This window comes from Microtus ochrogaster, chromosome 21 (assembly GCF_000317375.1).
Source record: "Microtus ochrogaster isolate Prairie Vole_2 chromosome 21, MicOch1.0, whole genome shotgun sequence".
Lineage (NCBI taxonomy): Eukaryota > Metazoa > Chordata > Mammalia > Rodentia > Cricetidae > Microtus > Microtus ochrogaster.
Window position 1 is genome coordinate 44,992,207 of NC_022022.1, and position 27,013 is coordinate 45,019,219.

General features: G+C 39.4%; 2 protein-coding genes across 3 annotated transcripts in view; one reads left to right on the forward strand and one right to left on the reverse strand.

Annotated features, from left to right (window-relative positions):
• Positions 1–20,881, reverse strand: part of Lrriq3 (leucine rich repeats and IQ motif containing 3) — an 81,971-nt gene extending 61,090 nt beyond the window's left edge. The window contains exons 1-3 of the mRNA XM_005357457.3: positions 20,738–20,881; positions 13,493–13,741; positions 12,258–12,581 (exon numbers count right to left, since the gene is read on the reverse strand). Of these exons, the coding sequence (XP_005357514.1) occupies positions 12,258–12,581; positions 13,493–13,741 (573 nt within the window). The 5' untranslated portion in view covers positions 20,738–20,881. The remainder of the gene's footprint in view (positions 1–12,257; positions 12,582–13,492; positions 13,742–20,737) is intronic.
• A 125-nt stretch (positions 20,882–21,006) lies between these two features.
• Positions 21,007–27,013, forward strand: part of Fpgt (fucose-1-phosphate guanylyltransferase) — a 6,182-nt gene continuing 175 nt past the window's right edge. Inside the window, exons 1-4 of one of the 2 annotated variants that reach the window (XM_026784200.1) lie at positions 21,007–21,091; positions 22,871–23,038; positions 24,193–24,285; positions 25,429–26,875. In XM_026784200.1, coding sequence (XP_026640001.1) covers positions 21,034–21,091; positions 22,871–23,038; positions 24,193–24,285; positions 25,429–26,875 — 1,766 coding nt within the window. In that variant the 5' untranslated portion in view covers positions 21,007–21,033. Of the gene's footprint in view, positions 21,092–22,870; positions 23,039–24,192; positions 24,286–25,428; positions 27,002–27,013 lie in introns of those variants that run through there. The other variant, XM_005357458.3, reaches the window with a different exon arrangement.

Genomic DNA, 27,013 nt, shown 5'->3' on the forward strand with positions numbered 1-27,013 from the left:
ATATATGGGCTTTTATTAATCAGGCTACACAATTATACATAACCTCCCCCACCCATCCACATATATGTCCTAACTCTATCCCTTTTCTCTGTCTGAGTCGCAGCTCTACAAATGTGAGACAGCCAAGGGTTTCTGTTTATTTATTTCTCACCTCTATTTGCTAACCTCTAACAATCACCTTCTCCGCTACATTTTTCTGCCTTACCTGTGCAAACCACCCTCACAGCTACACTTTATGTCAGGATTACCTCTTAAATTACATTCTATAAAATGAATTTCTAGTTCCATTTCTCTGCTTATATATCAAAAGCTGAAACCATTACCCCCCACATACATACACACTGCAACCAAAGCATACTTCATTCTGTGTTGTCTATAAAGTCATTAAAACCACTCTTGATCATGTCAAAGAAGTTAATAAACCCTTAATTCCTCTTTATATTGCATCTCTGCCCACCCAGGAAATGCTTCAATTCTATCGGCTCTCTTTTCTACCAGTGTACTAAATCAGACCTTAGAAGCCATGAGAAAATTTTGTAATAACTCCTTAATTCTACTCCATTCTGTTAAAAAAAATTGAGAAGCCATTAAGCTAGAATGGGTCTGGTACTTTATATCCCCATGAGAACAAAGCAAAGACCAACATAAACAATAGTATAAAACCAGGAACTGCACCAATCAGAATCTGCCACCTAGCCTCTAACTAGGAAATTCTTTGTCCTGATTCCATAACCACTTCATAAAATGTTTCTTCCCATAGACAGAACGCAAGCTGCTGGCACTATGGTGCCCCTCTAACGTGTGAATCAGAGAATCAAACTCATTAAAATTTACATGTGTAAGGTTTTGTTTTATCTGGTCATTTTATTCAGAACACAGAATGACTTTTCTCAAATGCAAAGCTCTTCAATATTCCCTCGAGATTTTATAGTATAAAGTCCTGTCTCCCTGTCTTACATCTAACATTTTATTACTGTGTTGTTGACATGCTCAAACATGTTCTGTAACCTCTGAAAACACTAAACCACTTTCTGCCACTCCAATTTGTCAAATTCTTTCAACACCTCTGTGTCTGCAAATGCCTCCTACTGTCTCAATTTCTCAGTACCAATGCAAACACTTCTATTTGTCCAGAATTTTCTTGCATTTAAAAAATCTTAAGTGTAAGCACTTATGCTTTTTATCTTCCATATTATTTTTAACTAGTATTGAACAGTGTTAATAACTTTCAATTTCATACTTTGTTCAATATTCATAATATTTTCCACTATTTTTCTTTCCTCTCTCCTAGCCTCTAATTTTCTCTCCTCTTTGTTTTTTCCATCTGGGATAAAGTCCTCCTCCATAGCCCAGTCTGTTCTGTAACTCACTATATAGCCCATCATGGATTTTAATCCCTTGGCCTTCCCAGTATTGGCACTGTAAACATGAGCCACCATACCTTCCCAGTACAAGCATTGTTGGCATGAGCCACCACACCTAGCTTTTATACTCTTTATTTTATCTCACAAATTTACATTAATTTCTCTGTAGAATTTAGATCTGTGTGTAGATGTTCTAGATCTCAACTCTATTGTGTATTTTTCATTCCTCAATACTTCCCAAAGCAAATGAACACTTCAGATTCCAAATGTCTTTAGATAATTACAAAATGCTAACAAGAATGTCATTGTTGAGTTATACAATAGCCAAAATCCTTCACTATCTAAACAAGTGAAGTCATCCTTTTTCTAAGGAAAAGCCATTTTTTCCATCCCCTTCCCCCACAAAAAAATGCTGCCTATACAAAAGCTGCCTGGCTTGAATATCAAACAGATCCCTTACTAGCTCTTGGATCTGGGCTAAATCACCTGCCCATCCATTTCTGTGATCCGTAAGATGAAGACAGAAATGGTGCTTTCTCATGGAGCCATGACTGCTGTGGGATAACGCTCTGATACATCGAAAATATTTGTCACCTGTCTTGGTTTAATAAAGTGCTGACTGGTCAGTAGTTTGGCAGGAAGTATAGGCTGTGCAACAAGACTAGGAGAATTATGGGAAGAGGAAAGGCAGAGAGTCAGTCACCAGCCAGAGGAAGCAAGATGAGAATGCCTCACTGAAAAAGGGCATCAAACCATGTGACAAAACATATACAACATTTATGGATTGATTTAAGTTGTAAGAGCTAGTTAATAATAAGCCTGAGCTAATGGGCCAAACAATTTATAATTAATACAAGCCTCTGTGTGTGTGTTTTTTGGGAGGGGGACTGATGGCTGTGGGACCCCAGGCAGGACAGAAACTTCCATCTACAAATGATGCCCAACATTCAGCAACTACATCCACATAAAATCTGAGAGAGCTTGAGAAGGGCTTCTAGACACAAAAGAACAAGAGTCAAGCATGGCCTCTTGGTAGCAGCATTTTCTCAGGTGGACTTTGTTTGCAAGAGGAAGCAGAGGTGCAGCTCCCTTAAGAGAGGCTTCTCTGCATTAGTAGGTAAACCTTGCAGCACTTTAAGAGGCTCTTCCACCAAACACTTAAATGGTGTTTATGAGAAGTCAGCTGCATAGTTCTTGGTGGTGCATGGACCTTGAAACTCCACAGGGTTTTAACAATAAACACGGTTCCAACCAGTACCTCCAACATAAAGCTAGACTCTCAGGAAGCTAAGGAATAGGGTGGAGTCGGGCACCAAAGCTGCAGCTTTAATCCTAGCCAGGGTGCCTAGAAGATTAAAGACACATGCGATCAGAAAAGGGTAGAGACAAGCAGGAACGACAGATTCAAATGGAAAAAAACAACTTCTAAATGTTTTATAATGTCTTTAAAAATATGTGTAAGGAAGGCACTATTATGATTTGACGTAATAAATCTTCTGTATGAGTTCCTTTTTGTTCTCAAGAAAGTTTAAAGATAAGATCACAAAGTGAACTTAGTAAAAAGAAGATGTTGAAATGCTGTAAGTGGCTCAGAATTCACAGAAAGTAGTTACTGACCTCTGGCTCTGCTTAAATTATTTTTCCTTGCTATTGTTTTTATTCCCACAAATTAGGACTTACTTGTTTTTATAATAATAGAAAATCCATTCTCATTTCTTGTGAAGGCCCAAAAAGAATCAACAGAATAAATAAAAATATCTGTAGGATTTACTTCATCAAGCTCTACACTGTAATAATCTCCTATCAGTTCTACTTTCTCCTGAGAGCTAACAGACAGCACAGCGTGTGTGGTGATCACCGTGTGATGGGCTACTTTCTACACAGGGAGTCAGCAAGGGATAAGTACCAAAGCTGATAATGGGCATTGTCCACCTTTTTCTGTCTTGTTTTCTGAGTCTCTGTGATTTTTCTCTTTAGGAATAGACATTTATTTTTTCATCATTATGTCATCAAAATGGACAGATAACTGTTATATGGTTTACATGATATTTTAAAAATATAATAAAATTCAATGCTAATAGTAAAAAAATAAAAAAATAAAAATATGTGTAAGCTTGGGAGAGAAAATAAAAGAATAGGGAAATGCCTTTTTATAAAAAGAACTAGAGTAGCTGGATGTGGTGGCACATGCCTTTAATCCCAGCACTTGGGAGGCAGAGGCAGGTAGATCTCTATGAGTTCAAGGTCAGCTTGGTCTACAGAGTGAGATCCAAGACAGCCAAAGATACACAGAGAAACCCTGTCTCAAAAATCAAAATTGAAAAAAAAAAGAAATAGACTAAAAAATAAAGCCATGTAAAGATTAGAAAATACACAGGGAAGCTGGATACTGTATGTTATTGTGTTGTCCTTGAATTATTTGGCTGATGAGGAAGTAGCAACAGCTGCTAAAAGATCTTTGATTATAAATACTATTGGATTAATTCAGCCAATATATTTTGAAAATGTCTTGAATTCAAAATTTAAGTCAAAAGTTAGTTTACTTTGTAGAAGAGGTTTCGCTTTTGTTTTCAAAGCAAAAGAGAGGCTGCAGATTCATTCTGGGTTAAGAAAAACAAGGTTCTATCAAGGAATAACCCCTGAAAAACTCCAGTGGGAACAGAAGGCCCAGATGATTCTACATTTCAGAGCACTGTTGCAGTTTCTTCTGAGATCTGCATCCAGAACAGCTTCAAGGCTGCTGCCTGAGATGATTCAGCCTCACATAATACTCCAGGCAGGACATGACCATAATCCTAAATTTTCTTTGGGTCCCCATAAGATTATCAGCATTCATAACCAGTAGGAAGTAGCCTAGAAAACTATGCCCACATTCCCCCAAAATGGATTATTCCTGTTTGTCTCTGTTTAGAGTATTCATTACTAGTTGTTACAGATAATGGTCAGGAAAAAAAAAACTAAACAAAGGAAATTAGATTCGGAGTTCTTATTTTGAAAAAAGGGGGGGGGGATGCTGTGGGATAAAGCTCTTGTACACAGTAAAGATTTTTCACTCATATTAGTTTAATAAAACACTGATTGGCAAGGAGCCAGGCAGGAAGTACAGGCAGGGTGACCAGACTAGAAGAATTCTGGGAAGGGAAAAGCAGAGACACAATCAAAGCCAAACACAGAGGAAGTAAGATGAGAATGCTATATTGAGAAAAGGTACCAAGCCATGTAACTAATCATAGATAAGAATTGTGGGTTAATTTAAATTATGAGCGCTAGTTAATAATAAGTCTAAGCTAAGATGCCAACCAATTTATAATTAATACAAACCTCTGTATGTTTATTTGGGACTGAATGGCTGTGGGACCAGGCAGTAAAGAAAATTCCATCTACATGTGACCATCCAAACAAGATATCTCCCCAAAATTTTGTAGCATTAAATAAAAGACATTGATTCAATCTTTTTGAGACCACTAAATATATAATAATCTTTATCACAAAGTTAACAGAGAGTCATTGAGTAAGCAGCTTGATCAATATAATGTAAGCTCTGAAATTAATACATTAGCGAAAAAGATGATTGATACTAATCAATCTAATGAACAGGATTATGATGAAATCTGGGGCAAGCACATATACCTTTAAGCATAAATATCAATAATCAATAAGATAAGATAAATGGTATAATAATAATAAAAAGTTTATCCTAACAGCATGCAGAGTTGTAGAGATTATAGTGTTGATGCTGGCATAGCCCATAGAGAGGCATTAAAGAGAAAATAATAAGGCTTTGTCGTATGACTTTGATGGAATCTACTTAATATTTTGATAATAGGAAAAGCTTCAGAAACTAATTCCAAAAGTACATGCTAGTCTGATTGCATAAAATTCTAAGATGGAATCATTTCAATCAATTTCTTATGCTTTGTAGCTTCTGTGTTATAAAGATATTTCATTCTATGTGTATCAGGTTTGTAAGGCTTGCCACTTCTTTTTCTGTCTGTGACAGTTTTCTTATCAGAATCCCCTAACATAGATCACTATTTCTTGGGATATTTGAACACTATAAAACATACTAATATAAGCATAAGTGTTTGTTTCCAATAAATTAAAGCCAATACATCATATCTATTTTGCCTTTTTATTCCTATGAAAGGCATGTTCTCTTTTGAATAGTATGCTCACCATATAAAATGGTGAGAATGTGTGAATTCTTTACATTTACAAGGGAGAATTTTGTAGAATTATAAATTAGTATTTCTAAAACTCTCTTGGTTAACACATGGATACCAGAGGGCATCTGTACTATAGAAGTAGGGCACAAAACAAAACTGTCACAGAATACAAAGAAAGTACAAAATGAAGGGAATATGGACTATGGTAGGCAGTAAGAATTTTGTTTTTTAATGAGATACTTTTACACAAATAGCTTAAACAGCATTTCTAGATAAATAGCTTGTTACAGAGTTATCTTTACTGATGTCATCACATGGTAAGGATATATTGGCATGGGAACCATTTCCATTTGGATGTTTGCTATGGCTGGGATTGGGGTTTGTCCCTCAAGAGTCTATGTATTGAAGGTTTTACACCTAATGTGACATTTGGAAGTGAAGGTTTTAAGAGCTGGTTCATAGTAGGGGTCTTCTAAACATTGTACTGCCCACAGAAGGGGTCTTCTAATCATTTAACTGCCCATAGTTGGGGTCTTCAAATCATTGCAGGGCCCATAGTAGGGTTCTTCTAATCATTGAACTGCCCACAGTAGGGGTCTTCTAATCATTTAACTGCCCATAGTTGGGGTCTTCAAATCATTGCAGGGCCCATAGTAGGGGTCTTCTGACCACTGCATTGCCCACAAAAAAGGTCTTCAAACCACTGCACTGCCCATAGTAGGGGCCTTCAAATCACTGCACTGCCCACAGAAGGGGTCTTCTAATCATTGAACTGCCCACAGAAGGGGTCTTCTAATCATTTAACTGCCCATAGTTGGGGTCTTCAAATCATTGCAGGGCCCATAGTAGGGTCTTCAAACCACTGCACTGCCCATAGTAGGGGCCTTCAAATCACTGCACTGCCCACAGAAGGGGTCTTTAAATCACTGAACTGCTCATAGTAGGAGTCTTCTAAGCATTGAACTGCCCACAGTGGGGGTCTTCAAATCACTTTACTTCCAACAGAAGGGGCCTTCAAATCACTGCACTGCCCACAAAATGGGTCTTCAAACCACTGCATTGCCCATAGTAGGGTCTTCAATCACAGCACTGCCCACAGAAAAGACAGGATAGCTTTGAGCTGATGACTGTGAAGCCAAGCCTGCCCTCATCCAAGGTTCTCGGCTTTCCATTTTCAGTGTAGCCTTCCCTTCCACGTGTACTTCCCACTCACTAAGAGGTTGATGACAGAGCTCCCTCAGCCCCATTATTTCATGAGTACCCTGTTTCAGGTGTTTTGCTGTAATGGTAAAAATCTAATGCAGGGTACCTGTGGAGAAACTACTCAAAACATTCATGAAGAATTTATGCTTGCAAGATTTAATCCATTATTTCTCTGAGATAAATTCTGAGACAAGCAACACTTGGCCATTTCATGATTAATTTAAAAGAAACTAGCAAAATCCTTTGTGGAGTATTCTCTGTATACTTATCAGAATTTGACAACAGTATTTCCTATTTTTTTATTTTAGTCATAACTTGTACTTAACCAAAAACAAAACAAACAAAATCTGCTAGTTAACTTGTATCTCCCTAATGGATGACGATTTTGGTCATTGTTTAGTAGTTGTGCTTTAAATGTTCAGCTTTAAATGTTGCATTTGCTCTATAGATACTAGGCCTGAATCAAACACTTCTTTCAGTGAGGCGAAGTATTTATCTGTTCATGCCCCTCATTTAGTTGTTGAACTTCTAACCTCCAGCACTTAAAAATGTAAAGAAACAACTGAATAAATTCTATGACTTGAAGCAATCCTCAAAACATATGTTAATGGCACTGGGATATTGGACTACTGAGAGGGATTATTTCAAGAAGTCTCTGTCCTCTTTAATAGCTTTAAACTTTCATTTGTTATGCAATAAATGAATTAAAGGTATAAACCAAGCTCTCTAGGACATGTTTACTCTCTTGTGATGACATCTTCTTTAGCACTAGGAGGGCATCACCACACTAACTTAAACTTCACCAAACCAGCGAGCTATATGCCTTTGACATGGTTTTCCTGAGACTTACAGCAGTTTATAACCTTGGGAAGCTTGCTCACCTGAATCACAGTGATAGGAGGTGGTAGAACATTTAGAAGGTGTGGCCTCATGGTGCTGATCAGGTGACTCCTGTGATTAGCCTCAGAAGGAATTCTTGTGGAACACTCCTTAGTTCCTATGTTATTAAAGAAGCAAACCTGGCCGCTGAATCTCCATGCCTTCTGTCTCACTGTAATTCCTATGCTTTCTCCTATATTAGCTCATCTGGCCTCATTGCAACTGAACCAAGGGCAGCGCCTTCTTTTTAAACATATACTGTTTTAAGCTGATTGCTAATAGAAAAGTGGGGAATGGGGTCATTGCAACATCTCATATGGAATATGAAAAGGTATTGGAGAAAGGAACTTGACCACCATCTTCATACATTGGCCAAGAATTCATCTGGAGTGTAACCATGTCTGAGGGCTTTATGGAATACAGAGTTTAAGAGAAAGAAGCTAAGGCATCTGTCTAAAGAATAATGCAAGCAAAGATACATTCATATTCTTGCTGCAAGAAGGGAAAATGACTTCAAAATAGTATTTCATCAAAAGGAAGATAAAATAGAAAAATAGGAAAATCTCTATCTCATCCTGTATTTGAGAAATGAAATCAGAAAGTTGCAGAAGAAATCAAAATCTGGTCAAGAAATCAACTCTTAATCCTGAAAAAAGGATTGAGAGGTCATTAAATCAGTCCCTGCCATCCTAAGTCCAGAGCTCTAGAAGACAGAATAGTTTTGTGACTCCCTGAAATGCCTCACTGCTCAGAGTACCATAAGACTCTTCTAAATTCCAATACAGAGATCCAGGTTACAGAAACTATGGCTCAGGTAGATGTGACTCCATCTTCTTCACTGGGCATAAGCTGTATGCCTAGGAAATTGTTGTGAAACAATCTTTTTGTACACTGTGAAGATCTGACTGGTTTACCAAGGTTCCTTATGGTTTAATAAAGCGCTGACTGGTCAATAGCTCTGCAGGAAGAGGCCAGGTGAAACTTCCAGGTAGAGAAAGAAACTAGAGGACACAGAGAAGAAACAGAAGGTGCAAGATGGAAGAGATATAAAAAGCCATGATGCAAAATGTAGATTAATATAAATGGGCTAATTTAAGTTAGAAGAGCTAGTGGGATAAGTCTAAGCTATAAGAGGGCTTTCATAATTAATAATAAGTCTCTATGTGGCTTTTGGTGAGCGGCACCCCAACAAAAAGTCTAACTATATATGGCACCCAACATGGGGCTCAAATATACAAACACAGAGTCTTAGAAAGCTAAGAAAAGTTCTGGGCAAGGAGCCAGATGTGGCAGTTTAGTCCTGCTGCCTCTCAGGCAGGCCAGTCCTCAGCAAACAGAGGTGTGGGTATCAGCAGCCTCCTGCAGGTTGTAGCCAGCAGCCAGTTCCATTTGCTAAGCTGGGCCATGAAACAGCTGACATGGCAATTTAAGATTTGTCTCACATGGTCAGAGAATGCTGCAGTTGCTCAGTAAAGACAGATTCAGACAGAAAAAAAAAACTCTGAACAGGTGGTAGTGTTTTTAAAAAATATATATGTAGGCTTAAAAGACGAAAAGAAAATGCATGTCATAGAAAATTTGTTTATAAATAATAAAATAAAGCCTTTAAACAGCAAATAAAATTATATAAAAAGAATAAGCCACATAAAAATGGAAAATACACAGAGAGTCTGCATCCTTTATGATTTTATGTTAACTTTGAATTTTTTTCATGCTGATGAGTGAACAACAGCGCCGAAAGACAACGGACTTTTCCTTCAAGGTTAAATACTTTAACAAAAGAAAACAAGTTTAGAATTCACTTTAGGTCACAATCAAAGGCAAGTAAGAACTACCTATTTTATTAAGTTAAGAACAAAACTTTGAACTACTACAGGATTATTTCTACTGTAAAAAGCACACACTCCTTACTCTGCACACTCATGCTCTCTTCCTTTACAAAATGGTAACCCTTGAGAGTGTATGGATAATGTTCATTGTTTCTAATTTTCATATTTCTTTTTATTCATTATATAAGAGCAATGTTATATTTCAAAATACATATTTCAAACAATACTCAACAAATGTCTCCATAAACTCACATTTTCCTTCTTAAGTGTATTCTGCTAAGTCTTTCCATGATCAGTTAGTGACTAAAGAACCCTGTCTATAGCAGCACTGTCCACTCAGAAGGCCAAGCCTATGCCACTGTGCAGCAAATCTCCCAGCTCATCCACAGCGCTTCTGAGCCTGGAGCTCATGGCTGGCTCCATGTGTACAGTCTTCTACATAGACTTTCTCCAAAACAGTCTGTAGCTACTATTGAGTTTATTCTTTGACCATTTCATACATTCTGATTATTATTACACCCATCTTCCTCCATCCTCTATTAGCCCACTCTTCCCAATAAGAACTACACATATTCAGAACTTTGTGCTGTTTGCTTTGTTTTTCATTGCATTGCATACAACAGAGACATCTGTGTGATCATGGGGTTAGACCTCTTCCCTGGAGTCAGTCTTGTGGCCCTTTAGTGCAGAAGTGAAGACAGGGATTTCCCTTCCCTGGACTCTAGCAGTAAGCAGTGATTTAGAAGCAAGGGGAAGCCCTAGGAATCTCTCCCTAATATATTATTGACTCCAAAATGCTTTTTAAACTACTCACATTTCTGAAATTTTAATCTTTTTACTGTTCTGTCAAAATGTTTTCATCCCTGCGTCCTATTTACTGCAAATAAAGCTTTCCCTATGCTCTGTAGATGTCTGGGGACACAATCTAGAGCGGCTATGTGGCAGCCACACTGCCCACTGTCCTTTCACTCCGGGCACTTGCAGGCTGTGACATTCTCGGTCTGGAGCGGTTCTTTCACACCTCCTGCCTTTCAAAACACTACTTTAATGTTTTTCTTGGGCCCATTAAAACTTTTTACATTTTCTTTTTAAAAATTATTTTTCTTTTCCCAACACGATGGTAATTGCTGTGTCTTTGCTTTTCTTCTCAGCTCCCAAGATCAATGGCCTTTTATCCTCGCTGGTTCCAGTGCTTCCTACATACAAAGTGAGAATATGCTTCAAGGGCTTCTCATTAGCTCAGTCTTTATTGATCCCTCCATGGTCCCGAGCATGTTTGGCCTCAACTATGACTTCAAGCAGATAACTCGGTTCACAGCACAAGCCCAGAACATTCCCTCTGAATTTTAGCTCTTCATTTCCAGGCATATTTGATCTTTCCCCCAAACACAAAACAAAAGCAGAATGGAACAGGATCAATTTCAGATTTCTCCTGCAAGTTTACACGTAGGCATTTTCCTTGATGCCAGTCACTAAGGTTCAAAGTATTAGAAACTTTGAACTTTGAGTCCTTCCTTCTCCTCCCACATTCTATGTGTTAAGCATAGACCATTAAATATTGTCGCTCTTCTTGTGATAGGACGCCAGTTGGAGGACCCTGAAAAGGAGACAAACTCGAATTTACAGCTTTGTGCTGCCCTATCTGGCAATGGCTTGGCTTTTCAGCAAGGCCTTCTCAGTCATTCACGCTGAGGAGCCTAACTTTCCACACCTTTCATTTTGCTAGTTCCTTCTTTTCCCTTCCCTCCCTTCCCCCGATTTGTCCTCTCCAGCAAATACTTTTCTTTAAAAAATATCATTTTAATACTTTTATTCAAAAAAATACTTTTTAATAAATTTTAATGAACTTTGGCAGGGCTATCCATGTATAGAGCACACAGCACGAGAGAATGGCTGTATTTGCAGCCAGGCTAACGGTGGTAGCTCACGTACTAAGAAGGAGAGGCTCTCCACTCTGATCCTTGGTTACCCCTTCTGTCTCACTCCCCAGACCTTTCATTACTTCCTTAAGGGAACCTTCATCCTTGAAGACATGACACACACTGCCACCACTGGGCAGAACCTAACTGATTCCCGTCCTCAAGAGTGCAGGTTAAGACACGGGGCTCAAAACCTACCTCACTTTTATTTTAATTATTACAAAATAATTACCAAACCCCAAATGTATTCAACTAATATTGTGAAACCTTGTTCTTCCTCATAATATGTAAGGGCTATAGGCAGTTACAGCACAGCCTTGCAGCTCTGCGCTCAGCTCCTCAGGGTAGGGGCACACATGCCCTCCCGGCTCCATCACTCTTCACATACATTCCTGATTCTGCCTCAGATTCCATCTATAAGTGTAGCCATGTAACACACATGCTTTTGGTCAGTGACAGACCACGAGTGCAGTGATGGTCTTACGAGGACACATCACCTTGTGGTGTCACAACGGTCTTCATCTGTTTGACAGTGCTGGAATCACCTAGTGATCCCTGAGAATGCAGTCTACGGCTGTGTCTGTCCCATCTGAAAACACTTCCCTGCAGATCCATGCAGACGCTGTCCTCTGTGTAATTAATGCTTTCAAAGAGCTGCAGAGTTGAGCCTTCCTCCCAATTTTATCCACTCTAAGATTCAAGGGCTATGAAGAATGATTATCTTTTTAAGTCTATACAACAATGTGTAACCTCAGGGCTTTGAGTTTTCAGTAGTGAATATTTCATAAAAGATACAAAACAATACTGTTAAACAGATTGCATATTTAAGCATAGTATTTAGAGCTAAATTTTATACCTGTGACTGATCATAAAGGAAACATTCATTGAGTGAGTTACCTTTATCAATGCCGGGCAAAGGTTAAAGAATAGCCTGTGGTTGAATGTTTTAAATCTCTCCGGAAGATGCCAGTTCTGAATGATTTCTTCATCAGATATAACATGGTGGTCCAGGGCTTTGAGAGGCCAGATACTATTGACAAGAACATGTCTGTAGCCTTTCTTAAGACTCACCGGGCAATCAAACATGGTCAGTCCTATAAGACTTGCACAAGCAGCTAACACACAGATGTTCTTCAGCTTGGCAAAACCATTGTCATGAAGATAGAGGAGTTTTAGGTTCTTGAGTCCACCCCAAAAATTTCGATCTGGAAGAGTCTTTATCTGAAATAATATTTAAAATATCTATGATTCATAAAGTCTGCAAGGAAAAATGGTGAAACATTTAATATCATCTAAAATTCAATATTTTTCAAATGTCGATTGCCTAATAAAACTAACATTTCCAATTCTCCAAATGATGACTGCAAAGACATGACACACCAGGAATTTGAAATAAGCTGGAATCAATAGCATAATAGATGTATAGCCATACTCACAGGCATGTATAGATATGGATCTTTCTGTGGAAAGTACTGAGGACAATTCCAGTTTAAGTTACATCAGAATTGCGGACTCATCTGCAGTGTACATTGAAGATGTAGTCATATGGTGCTGAAGGGGTGGCTCTGTGCTGAGAGCTCCCCTGCTGTTCCAGCAGACCCAGAACCACTCTCACTGACAATGCTCAACTACCCATAACTCCAAGGCATCCACCACGCTCCTCTGCTTCCATGGGCACCCCCATTCACACAGAGATACATACACAAACATACATGAAAAGAAAACAAAATAAACTTAAAAGAAAAATGATGTAAAAGGAAGTGAAGCAGCCTAGGAAGACGGCTGGGTAACTGAGAGAGTCATTGCACTTCCAATGACGCCCATTCAGTTCCCAGGACCCTGCAACTTCAGGTACAGAAACCTGGACGCCCTCTTCTGGCCTTTGTGCGAAGCCACACACATTTGAAATAGATACAGAGAGAGTTGATACATATATAATTGAAAAATACAAAAGGCAAAACATATCGTACATTTTTATATATCATTTAATTTTTTATTACGTGTTATAGTTTATGTATTTGAGCCTTATTTGTATATGATTTTAAGTTTTTCATTATATTTTCAATGGCTGGGAAGAGTGTTATAGATTAACAGGGCAAGTTCACTGACATATGAAAGCAGTCAGTGCTTACCTGGTTTCCATGGAGATCAAGTTTAATGAGCTTTACGCAGCTCTGCAGGGGCTGGATGTCAGTGATGAAGTTGTTCGAGAATATGCAGACTCTCAGAGAGATGCAGGACTGCAGGTTCTCCATGGACTTCAGGTGGAGGCCATTGTACTTTACAAATACAAAGTCCTTCTGATCTTCTATTATATTCTCATTGTAGTGACTCCACTCTTCATGGCTGGTGAGCTCTTTTGTGATTGTCCCATGAAACATCTACAAAGATGGAGATAAATATTTAAGAATGACACTGAGAGGTTGAAGAATTAGCTCAGCAATCCAAACCACTTGCTCCTCTTCCAGAAGACCTGAGTTTGATTCCCATCACCAACATGGCAGCTCAAACTGCCTGCAATTCCAGCTCCTGGGATCTGATACTCACTTGGTGACCACCAAGGATACCCACATGCAAATGCAGTATGCACATATGCAAAACACAGACACAGAGTTACACATAAATTTTAAAGACTTAAATATTTACAAAGAATTACTTTTAAATATTTACCTGAAAAGAAAACACAATATTATCTATCATGATAATAAAAATGGTAAAATAATTAAAATAAAAATATTTAAACCCTATAGCATCTTCTATTCCACAATATCTTAAATATCTAATGCTGAAAAATTACCACTGTCCTCACCAACAAACTTGACTTTCCACGTAGGTGAGAACACACAATTTACAACAATATCATCTCTAGGGAAGACATCAGACAAAGGCAGATAAACTCCACATAATGTAGCATACATCACTGCCCTGGTTTAGAGCCAATGATTGATAAACAGTACTCTCAAGTATTAGTAAGTTGATAAAAGATCAGAGCCATAGGAAGTGCATAGTGAAAACAACCCACACAGACTGACGATTCCTAAATTGTAGCCGTCACAGTGCGTGTCCTGTGTGTCCTCAATGCTCTGTCTATCAGCAGAACAGGATTGAGTCTTATAAAAAACATTTGACTATAAAACTTTATTAGTTCTTTATTCTATAACTTTTTATGCCACCTTCCATATCCATGAACTTGCCCTCACTATGGGGTAATTTCACATTTCATAGAAGGCAGTTAGACATCACAGAAAGATCTATAAGCATAAATAACATACTTGGTGGTTTTTTTTCAAGATAAACTCTCCTTCCTATTAGAACCAGTTTCTACCAATAGCAGATAAATTATTCTACATGATCCAGATAAAAATAAATGCAAAATTTATATGAAGCTGCTATCAAGACAAAAAAATAATATTATAACCTAACACTATAATCCTCAAACTCTAGAGTCACCTACATAATTTAATATTCTGACCTAACACTGAAATCCTCAAACTCTAAAGTCACCAACATAATTTATAAATAGGTGATTCAAGAAATCCTAATCTAGTGCATCAGGGTCCCAGAGCTAAAGGTTTAGGGTCTTTTAATCAGACAATTCATGGACATTTTGACAGATTAGCCCACATTACAAATGAATCACCCTTGCAAATTTAAAGCCACAGACCTGGGATGAGTAGATGTATTCACTATAATGCAGTAGGTTCTGTAGACTCTAAAATGCAGGCTGTATCTACATTGGGCCTCATTTGTTTGTTTTAATTATACAACTATAGAAACCTCTCCCTTAGTTTTTCTTCCAAAGATCCACTTTTTTCCATTTTAGTGTAAAGTTCAGATGACAAGGGTGTATGAGCACCATGAACATGATAAACCAGCATAACATGTCTCAAAGCAGAAAATTAGATACTTTCACTTGGAACCAATAACTGTTCCACAAAGAATTATAGAGAGAGACTCATATAATAAGTGTGCTATTTTTATTATGATCATCATGTGTTTTTTAATTTTTAAATATTTTCATACAGTATAATTTCATCATATCTTTTCCCTTTCCCAACTCCTCCAAAATCCCTCTCCTCAACTTCATCTTCTCTCTAAAACACACACACACACACACACACACACACACACACACAGGCACATACTAAAAGAAAGAAAAGCACATGTACATACACAAAACAAACAGAAAAAATGAAATCTTTTTGTGTGGTCAACTATTCCTACAAGTGTTTAATTGGGCTTATGTCTTCAGTGATAGTCTGTATGACAGTGGATTCTGATGGCAGAATGGATGGCTGAGAGCTTCTATCCTGATCTGCAGTGGGAGGCACACTGAGAAATGATGTGTGAAAACCCACTCCAGATGACTGACATCCTCCAACAAAGTCACATCTCCCAATTTTTCCAAATGTTCCACTATCTTTGGACCAATTATTCAAATCTATGAGCCTATGGGAACCATTATCATTCAAACTATCACAGTGCTGGAAGGCACTATACATGCCACCCGAGGAGCAAAGTTAGCAATCACACCCAGCTATGAACCCTGTGAGCTGCAACTGTGGCCTTCCTACAAGATATACCCACTGGCTCAACAGTGTCTCAAATCATATGGTAGTAACCAACTACTTTAAAATTTTTACTTAAGGCCCCCTCTATTAGGTAGAACCCATGCCTGACACTGTTACGAAAGCAAAGAACAAGAGACTATGTAGGCCCTGGGCCCTAGAGGAAAAGCTACTACTACTATTCTGATAAATAAACACAGCCGGGAAAGGACTCATGAGCCGGGTGGTGGTAGAACACACCTTTAATTCCAGTACTCAGGAAGCATAGGCAGATGGATCTCTGTGAGTTCGAGGACAGCCTGGTCTACAAGAGCTAGTTCCAGGACAGGCTCCAAAGCTACAGAGATATCCTGTCTCAAAAAACAAAACAAAACAAAATAATAAAAGAGAAAAAGAAAACAACTCTTAATGGCATATTGCTATTCTCACAAATCAGTGTCTCTCTCAACCCTCATCAGAGAAGCTTCCTCTTGCAGGAGACAGTACCTAATAACATGGTTAGATAACTGCAGGTGTAAGAGACTTTAGAATACTCTGCCCTAAAGAGAATGGCTGTTACACCCCTCTGGCGACAGATATTTTTTTCTACTTTAGGCCAACAGAAACATTGAGAAGTATAGCCTCCCCATCATGACTCGTCACACCAAGTGCTCCATTCTTGGCATCATGAAACAGTGTGGATTTGTTTTAGTGAAGAATCAGGATCTGCAGGTTACAACTAAAGTACGTATCTTACAACAGGGTCCACACTTGTCAATAACTATGCAATAGCATGTAGTTATTAGTGTATCATATGGGTATTACTATACTGATATCTAGTGTTCTTAACCTTTCATCCACTTGCTGTCAAGCTCCCAACAACCTAGATTTTTAAACTGTTTCCATACCTTTATATCTATTATAATTTTAGATGTGTATAAAAATATACTAAAACTGTATATATGACATAAATTTGTCATTATAAGAAGTTAAGAGTATATAAAATACATCCACTTAGATTCCCCTTTAACTTAATAGTGTGCATTTTTAAGCACTCTTGATATTTTTTCTTTTTTTATTAGCCCTGTGAGAATTTTCTATTTTGATCCCACTAACCCCGTCCCCCAATACCTCCCTGATCCACGTCCCCTTCCCTACCAACCCAACTTTGCACCTGTTTTATTTTCACCCATCACGGGCGGTTGTGCTGCCCATATATACTTGTAGTTGTGTGGCCTTCCACTAGCATGTGGTCAGTCCACAAGAGGGTACACGCTTAGAGAAAAGTGTTTTCCCAGAAATAACAATTACCAATAAATAGCTCTTTAGCTAGAGCAGGGACCCTCCCCCACTTCCCTTTCCAGTGCTGTACCTGGGCGTCCTTGACAGATCTTAGGCATTCTTTCACAATTGCTGAGTGTTTGAGTGTTCGTATGTTCCTATGCTGAGAGCAACTGCCCTGCTGTGTTCATAAAACACTGTTTCGTTACAATGGTCCACAGCCATGACTCTCGCCCTGATGTCACCCCATCTTCACAATGACCCTTGAGCTTTTGGAGGGGGTTTAAGATGGGTGTCATTTAAAGCTGAGTACTGTTCTGTATCTTTTTCTCTGCACCTAACCAGCTGTGGGTTTCTGTTAATTGCCATCTACTGCACCGAGAAGTTTCCCTGAAGAGGGATGAGAGATGTCCTCACCTATGGTATAATGATGTTGTTATGAGACACTAATATTTTCTGTTTAGCAGAGTAATAGTGATAGGTTCTCCAGTGAAACTCATTTTTGGCTATGAACGTGGCTCAGTAGGCAAATACCGGCCTACTATTCCCAGAGACCTCTTTTGATGGCCAGCATTTAATATAACTCACTTTTAAAGTATACAGAAACATTACATTTCATGGATATGGTGTATTTTATCAATTCAATCACCTATTAAAGAGATTTTAGCTGACTTCAAGCTTCGGAGATTGCAAATGAAGTTGATCCAAGCATTCACAGGTTTTCATGTACACATTACATTTCAATTCGTTTGGATAAATATCAACGAGTTTACTTTCTGGATCATATAGTAAGGTTTATGTGATGAACTGGCTCTGTCTTTGGAATCAGCTGTTTCCATCAGCAACAAGCTGAGAAATTAATCCTCCACATTCTTACTAGTATTTGGTGTATCGGTATCAAAGCCAGTCTGATGGCTACACAGAGGTACCTCACTTTTAGAGTTTGCAATTCCCACAGATAGATGATGCTGAACATCTTTCTCTGGGCTTGTCTGCTACCTGAGAGTGTCCTTCGATGAGGAATTTTCCGCTCCTCTGTCCAGCTTTTGTTGGCTGTTATCTTCCTATTGAGTGCCTTGCATTGTTTTAATGTCAGTCTTTCATCACTCATGTGCTTTACAATGTTTGCTCCGAGACCGTCACTACACTGGCCATTCTCTTCATTTTCTTTCTTTCAACCTGTAAACTCATATCTCCTAAAGATGCTTTATACAAACATCATCCATCCACATACAACATCAAGGATCTATCTCTCTATCCAAAGTGACTTTATGCTTCACTGTATCCGTAAACAAATAATGTATATATAGACTGTGTAATTTTATCTATTCCTATCACTGTATATAAAGCTTTTATTTCAAGTTATTTACCATACTGACTATTCCATCTTTTATTTCAAAATGCATTTCAGACAATGTCATATAGTTATTAAAACAGATTTATCTCTCTTTTTTTCTTGAAGTTCATTGTGTGTGTGGGGTCATCGACTGAACATGGTTGACATATCAAAGCCACAGCCTTAAAGAAAACTGGCTGACCCTCTTCCCGCAGTTATGAATTATCCATAGCTCCTCTGCTAGGGGTGGGACTTGTACAAGTTTTAACAATCGAGCTAGAAAATGCACCTACTGGTGCAATAATGAAAAGAATTTCACGGGGGAAATCAACAACTTTCTGATTTGAATTTCAAGATTTAAATCACCTTCCTAGATGGAGCTCATACCTGACACCAAGAACCTGTGATCAGACAGGTACAGGGCTCTACTGGAGAAGCTACTACTGTCAGTCTTTTATTGATAATCTCCATTACCCCATTTCCTCCCATGGCTCAGGGATCACCGTGGAAAGGAAGTAGAAAGAGGTGAGAGCCGGATGCAACAGGGCAGCTGCACTCACGAACTCACAGCAGCCGTGCCAGCTTGTGCAAGCTGTACAAGCTCTGCTGGAGCTCAGGACAGAGAGAAGTCCAGCATGGAGAGGGGAGGTGGGCATGATGCCCATATGATATTTTTAATTTGGTTACTGTAGCGGTTTGAAAGAAAATGCCCCCCATATGCTCATAAGCAGTGGCACTCTTAGGAGGTGTGGCCTTCTTGGAGTAAGTGTGTTACTGGGGGTAGGATTAAGGTCTCAGATGTCCTAGCCACACCCAGTGAGGCATCTCTTCCTGCTGCCTGTGGATCAAAATTTTGAACACAGCTCTTTCTCTAGAACCATGTCTCCCTGTGTGCCACCATGCTTCCTGCCATGATAACGGACTAAACCTCTGAACTGTAAGTCAGTCCCAATTAAATGTTTCCTTCATAAGCATTGCTATGGTCATGGTGTCTCCAGAGCAACTGCTACGCGAACTATTAGGACTATTTGTTTTCAACTTATAATGTGTGGTACTTTAATATGTAGGCCTTTTGACCTTTAATATTCTATTTGGCTCTGAAAAGAGTTACACAGTTGAAAAAAAAAGAAAAGAAAAAACACTCCATCAGTATTCTGAGAACGCATAAAAATTTTTAGCCAGACCTGTCTTGATCTCCAGAGCTACGCACATAATGCACACAGACACACGAGCAATTTCTACTATATAGGTATACATGTTTGGTCTACATATCTGATATTAAATTAAAGGAACCCTCTTACCACTTCACTATGCTTCCCCATATATGGCTTTCCTCATCTCATTAATCCTCCATCTAGGGACAGATGTTGGTTTTGCCTTTGGAATGTTTCTAGCATCTAGGCAATTTCTCACCATTGCCCATGATAATCTTTTAAATTTCCACTAAATCTTTCCTGTTGGCACTTCGGAAGCCTCCAAATAAGGCTGTCTGCTTGTATTCTCACCCCACGCACCGATACCTTTCACTGTGACCCCTTTACTCTGATCCTCTCAAGAGTCAGAATCACAAATCTGACTTCTATTGCTGTTACTCTCAGACCCTTTAGCTTTCTATAGTTTCTAAGTTTCCTTCAAAAAGAATGTACTGTGAAGCAGTCATCTTTCCCCACAAATGTCCCTCCTTCAAATACAGAATTAAAGGCTAAAGTCAAGGCATTAAATAAAAGGAAAAAAAACTAAGCTTACTTAGAAAATTAGTTAAGTTCCAAGGAAATTGCTTTGCAAAATTCTGAGCAAGGCTTTAACGAAGGTAAACTTCTCAAGCCAAATAGCAGAGGATGATAGAATTTCTGGGTTTGATACTGAAAAGCCGTCCTTAAATGTTGTTACTAGATGCTATGTGTCAGAATGGGAGAAGATTAGCCTGTAGAGCTCGTTATAAACTAGGCATTCGACAAGAGAAATACATGTTATCGTCCGAGGAAAGCGTGTTCAACAAGCCTGACTCCCCAATATCGGGCCCCATTGAGTGTCATCATCTATGCCTTCCACAGACTTAGAAGCTAGTGAAGACAACTGAGCGCCTGATGCTGACAGAAGGCACGGGTTCAAGAGGACTGCCTGAGAGAGAGGTGGGCGGATGCGGGGCGCGGGCGAGCCCGAGGTTCTGCGACCTGGCCTCTCGGAATGGCAGCTCTGTGCGAGCAGGTCACCTCGGCATCTGGGGGATGGTTCCACTGTCCTCGGCGGCCCGGTGGCGGGCCGCGGGCTGTTAGACGTGGTGAGGCGGGAACCGACGGAGCTTGCCCAGGGCAGCCCGGCGCAGCTAGGTGCCCATCGGCACCACCAGCGTTGCCCAGGCAACGCCGATCGCTCACGCTCAGGCCATCCTAGCTCTCTCCAGTCGGCCAGGGGTTCCAGGGGGGGCGGTGACGTCACCACGCGGCCAGGGCGGGGCGTGGTCTTCGGAGCGCGCACGCGCACTGTGCGGGTTCCCGGAAGTCGCACCATGGCGTCTCTCCGCGAAGCCACCCTGCGGAAAATGCGGCTCTTTTCGGAGATGAGAGGTACCTTGGCGGAACGGAGTTCTCTGGCCCCATGCTCCGAGGGGCGCCTTCTTCCCACGGACCCCCCTCGCCGCTTCCTGTCCTCTGCTCCTTTCTGTCCGCCCCTCCTGCCAGCCTTCCGCTTCTCCCTCTGCAGCTCTGTGCGTGCCTCATCCTGGATGTCAGGATGGAGCAGCCAGAGAATTATTAACGTGGCTTGTGAGGCTGTGCATGGAACACACATGTAACATGTGAAAACCGCTTAGCTCATTGGTTAGAAGTCAGTTTGCTTAGAGTCTGAAGTAGTGTTTTTGCCTAGTTTTTTCACTTTCCCCCCAGTCCTCTGCATAGCTCACCAGCCTATTCCTATTTATACTCCAGTCTGAAGGCAATTATGATTTTAAAAATTCCAAGTTTAAGTTTGCCCTTTAGAGGGAAAACAGATGGGTGCTTGCGCTTCTCAGAACAGCTGTCTGATAAAATTGGTATTTGTAACTGTCTAAAATATAGGGATTTATATTTGGATATCATGATGTTTGGAATTATTAAATCCAAGCTAACGAATCCCTCCCTCTTTTCCTCCATTCCTCTGTCCCTTTCCTTCTCTCTGCCTCCTCCTTTCTTTTTTAACTTGTTAAATGAAAGGTCAGGTATCTTCCACAAGACAACTTAAGACCATGTTCTCAGCACCTAGATGTATCTGTCCCAGAGGGACAGACAGCAGGGAATAAGAGACAAAGATTGAAGGTAGAAGACAAGGGACCTCTTAGAAGAGAGAGGAGACAGGCATGGCCATAGACCAATGGCAGTTTCTAAAGGTCAAAGAGGAAACCCAGTGTTAGAAGGAGGTGTTTAATTTTGATTTTGGTGTTAATTGGGGAAGCCAAAAGGGAGCTTATGATTGCTGGACTTCAACACTTTGACAGCTGTACCTTGGTAATCAGCCTCAGGGGGGGAGAGAGTGGCCAAATGAGAGAACAGGCACACACTGGTGACTAGCTTTCGTAAAGTAATCTAATGGTTTTTAGCAAGAAGAGAGAAGAAGGAAGGAAGAGGGCAAAGCCAGTGCCATGATGTCATGCTCAGGCCCCTTCGTTAAAACCCTATTAATATTTTTGTTGGTAAAGGAGAGGGTCCCACTGTTTGCCAGTGCAGTTTGTCAATTGATGAGCCCATTGGGAAATTTGATCCTAAGTTCTGAGTGGTTTTCTGATGGCCTGTGTAAGTGTAGTTGTTCATCGTAAGTTAATAAAAATAATAAGAGCTGAGCCTGGAGCTGCCAGACTGCTATCTACTTGGGAGGCTGAGGCAGCAGGGTCAGAGTTCAAGGCCTGACTGGGTTAGAGGAAGCATTCAGAGCCAGGCTGTCAATTAGTAAGATACCCTCAAAAGTTAATAAAGAGACTGGGAACGTAGCTCAGTGATGGGGTATTTCCCTGACATGCATAGAGCTCTGTGTTTTGTCCCCAGGAACCCCCAAAAAAATTAAAGAAAAAGAAGAAAGAAAAAGTTAATAAACAGCAACAAAAACAACAAAATCCACTTTCTAATCAGAAATAAGGAAGGAGTGTACAGTTATATTTCTCAGCCAGGGAACATTAAGGACTCTGATTCATGAAACTTCCTAGATACTGAGGCTAAAGATTATTCTATTTTCTTTATTATTGTTTGGTTGGTTTTTGTATCTTATTTAGGAAGCTGGTAATGATTATTCATTTGTCCTCGCCTCTTTTGAAATAGGCAAGCTCACAATAGAGAATTCTAATAATATAAAAAAAAATCTTGCTATTTTTCCAATAGGTAAACCGGTGGCACCTGGGAAATTCTGGGATGTAGTTGCCCTAACAGCAGCTGATGAAAAGCAGGAACTTGCTTACAAGCAACAGCTGTCTGAGAAGCTGAAGAGGAAGGAATTGCCCCTTGGAGTTCAGTACCATGTTTTCACTGATCCTGCAGGAACCAAAATTGGTATATACTTTATGGTCATTGTTATAACAGATTCTGAGCAAGCTAGTAATTGCATAGTTTTCTGAGCTTTATAGTTTATAAACTGTTTATCTCCATACACAGCCTTTACAGACTTTAAAATCTGAGTCTAAACTATCTCCTCTTAACAAGGTGAATATCAAAGATTCATAGTCACTGAGACTTGAAGAGAAACTCGTACAGAAAATTAGTTAAAAGATTTTTTTTTTTGCTTCAATATAATTACAATAGACCTCATTGGAAGTTCTCACAAGGACTTTCCCAATCCAGTAGTTTCTTCAGACATTTACATGAAGAAAACAAATGGGGAAATTTATGTATATATTTGGTTTCTTTAAACCAAAATATGAAATATAAACAGACCTAAAGTAACATAGACTATGTACTTAAACCCCATTTAATTCAAACTATGTCATCATTGCAAATAAATAAATTATAGTTTACCTTTGATTCTGTACAGAGGGAATTCAAATCATTTCTTCTACTTTCTTGTAGTTATTGCTTAAAGTGCTTTGAAATTTATTTGCTGTGTTTCCCTTGAAAGTAGTTTGATTTTTATAAAATTTATTTCTAAAATTGTGGTTCATATGATTAAAAAAAAAGCCTCCTGGTGCCAGGAAGAGAATGCATGTCTGTGACCCTGAGATTATTCTGATGGCCACTGTTGGCCAGCACTTGTCTGATGTCCCTTCTGTAGAGAAGAGTTGGGGAGACAGTGCATTAGCATCATTTAAAATATTTTATGCAAACCAAGTTCTTTAACGTTTTTAAAAACATTAAATTTTGAAAATCCAGCTTGCATGTTGAGTTGTGTCATTTGGAAGACATCACTGAGCAAGTTTCCTTGTTGGCAGCTGCATATGAATTCATGGTCTAGGATCATAGATTATGTAATGTATCAATTCTTTCATTACTATTGTTGAGATTATTAGCTGCTATCTTCCTTGATTAGCTGTTTGTTTGGTTATTTGCTGTGACTTCTCTATTCTACTGCCAGTGCCTTCTCAGTCTGTCTGCCTCATATTGACAATTTTGAAGATATTCACATCTTCAAAATTATAACATTAAATATAGCATCATAGCAAAATTTTCATAGCTTTCTGTGAGGCAAATTATCCTTTTGAATTGTTTTTAAGGAAATGGAGGATCAACATTCTGTGCTCTTCAGTGTCTGGAAAGTCTCTATGGAGATAAGTGGAAGTCTCTCACAGTCCTGCTGATTCACTCTGGTAACTGACTGCTTATTCATTTACATTTGCCCTTGAGTTTCCTGCCTCTGACACCTTAGGGCCTTTATCTCCCTTGTAAATGATTTCCCCTATATTTTATTTTGTTTGAAAATTCAGTGGTGGTATTTTGCTTTGGAAATAAATGTCCATGGCATTTGGGTTTCTTGTTTTCTGTTTTCAATGTGTAAGTATATTGATCTTCACAAAACATTTTCTTAGCATTGTAGATTATGTTCATCATATTTTATGGATATTTTATCATTTCATTTTTGGTTTGCAAATAGAGAATTGTTTCACAAAACTCCTGAAAATATGGACATTTCTCAGGAGTCTTGGGGGGGGGCGTGTTATTAAAGAGACTGCATAGAACATTTCAAAAGAGAAAAAGCAGAAGAAAGTTATCAGATTTGTTGGTAGGTTTTTTAATTCAATACATATATAAAACATTTGGTGCTTGGAAACTTCTGTTGTTTATCTCTATATTCTGTTTTTCTCTTTTGAAATGTTCTATGCATTTTTCATATATATATTTATGTATTAATTCTGTATTTTGTCATTTTTCTTCTGTATTTAGAACTGCTAAATATTGTAGCATTTGACTATCAATAATCAGTCAAAAATGCAGGGAGAAGTTTCTACCAGTAGCAGATAAATTAAATAAATTGTTCTTAAGTCAGTTTCCATTTACTTTCTATGTCTCATGAGTTGAAGGCAATCCGTCCTGAAGTGGATGTTTAACAAGAGAAGTACGTTCTGCAATTGTTAAACTGCGATAGTCTTTTACAGCTTTTTCTAGTACATCCCTAGCACATGATGTTAACCATGGTTGGAACGTGTTGTTAGAAATATTCATGGAAGACCAAGTTTCAAAAGCGGTCCTTTTGTTATTATGCAGTTGATTGAGAATACTCGCTAGCCGGTTTCTGTGTGTCCTGACCTAGAGTCTCTAGAATTGCATTATATCAAATTGCCTTATGATAAACACTCTTTGATGGCTTTAAAGTCTAGATTTCCCAATTCTATCCTTAATTTTGATTAGATACTTAGTATTAGATATCTTCAGATGTATTTTCTGCTATAACTGGTGCCACCAGATTTTGAAAGTCTCTTAACATATTTTTAAATCCTTTATAATTTTTATAGGTGGTTACAGTCAACGTCTTCCCAATGCAAGTGCTTTAGGAAAAATCTTCACAGCTTTGCCAGTTGGTGAGCCCGTTTATCAGATGTTAGAGCTGAAACTAGCCATGTACGTGGATTTTCCCGCATGCATGAAGCCTGGAGTTTTGGTCACCTGTGCCGATGATATTGAGCTGTACAGTATTGGGGACTCAGAGTCCATTGCGTTTGACAGGCCTGGCTTTACTGCCTTAGCCCATCCGTCTAGTCTGGCTGTTGGCACCACACATGGAGTATTTGTCTTGGACTCTGCCAGTTCCTCACAACATGGTGATCTCGAGTACAGACAGTGTCACTGTTTCCTCCATAAACCCAGCATTGAAGACATGTACCACTTTAACGCTGTGCATAGACAAGGAAGCGTTGGTCAACAGGACTTGGCTGGGGGCGACACTGCCTGTCTTCCATTGCACTCTGAGTATGTCTACACAGATAGCCTATTTTACATGGATCATGAATCAGCCAAAAAGCTACTTGATTTTTATGAAAGTGTAGGCCCACTCAAGTGTGAAATAGATGCCTATGGTGACTTCCTGCAGGCACTGGGACCTGGAGCGACTGCAGAGTACACCAGGAACACGGCACATGTCACTAAAGAAGAGTCCCAGTTGTTGGACATGAGGCAGAAAATATTCCACCTCCTTAAGGGAACACCACTGAATGTTGTTGTTCTTAATAACTCCAAATTTTATCACATTGGAACAACGGAAGAATATCTGCTTCATTTCACTTCTGATAGTACATTAAGGTCAGAGCTGGGCTTGCAATCTGTAGCTTTCAGTGTCTTTTCAAATGTCCCTGAATGCTCCCATGAGACACCCTGTGTCATTCACAGTGTACTGGACTCAGGATGCCATGTGGCCCCTGGGTCAGTTGTAGAGTATTCCAGGCTGGGAGCTGAGGTTTCCATCGGGGAAAACTGCATTATTAGCGGCTCCGTCATAGCAAACACTGTCCTGCCGCCACATTCTTTCCTTTGTTCTTTAAGTGTGGAGATGAGTGGACACGTAGAGTATTCAACCATGGTGTTTGGCATGCAAGACAACTTGAAAAAAAGTGTTAAAACCATATCAGATATAAAGACTCTTCAGTTCTTCGGAGTCTGCTTTATGTCCTGCTTAGATATTTGGAACCTTGACGCTACAGAGGAACTCTTTTCTGGAAGTCAGACACACCTGAGCCTGTGGACTGCTCGGATCTTCCCTGTCTGCTCCTCTCTGAGTGAGTCGGTTGCCGCATCCATCGGGATGTTACGTGCTGTACAGAGCCGCTCGCCGTTCAACCTGCGCAGCTTCAAGCTGCTGTCCATCCAGGAAATGCTGCTCTGCAAAGATGTACGGGACATGCTGGCTTACAGGGAACAAATCTTTCTAGAAATTAGTGCAAATAAAAGACAGTCTGATTCGGGAAAATCTTAAATACAATGTATTTTTCCTGTGAACAGGATTGCAAATGCAGGCATTTTCTATAGACCTCTGACCGACCTTCCTTCCTTCCTTCCTTCCTTCCTTCCTTCCTTCCTTCCTTCCTTCCTTCCTTCCTTCCTTCC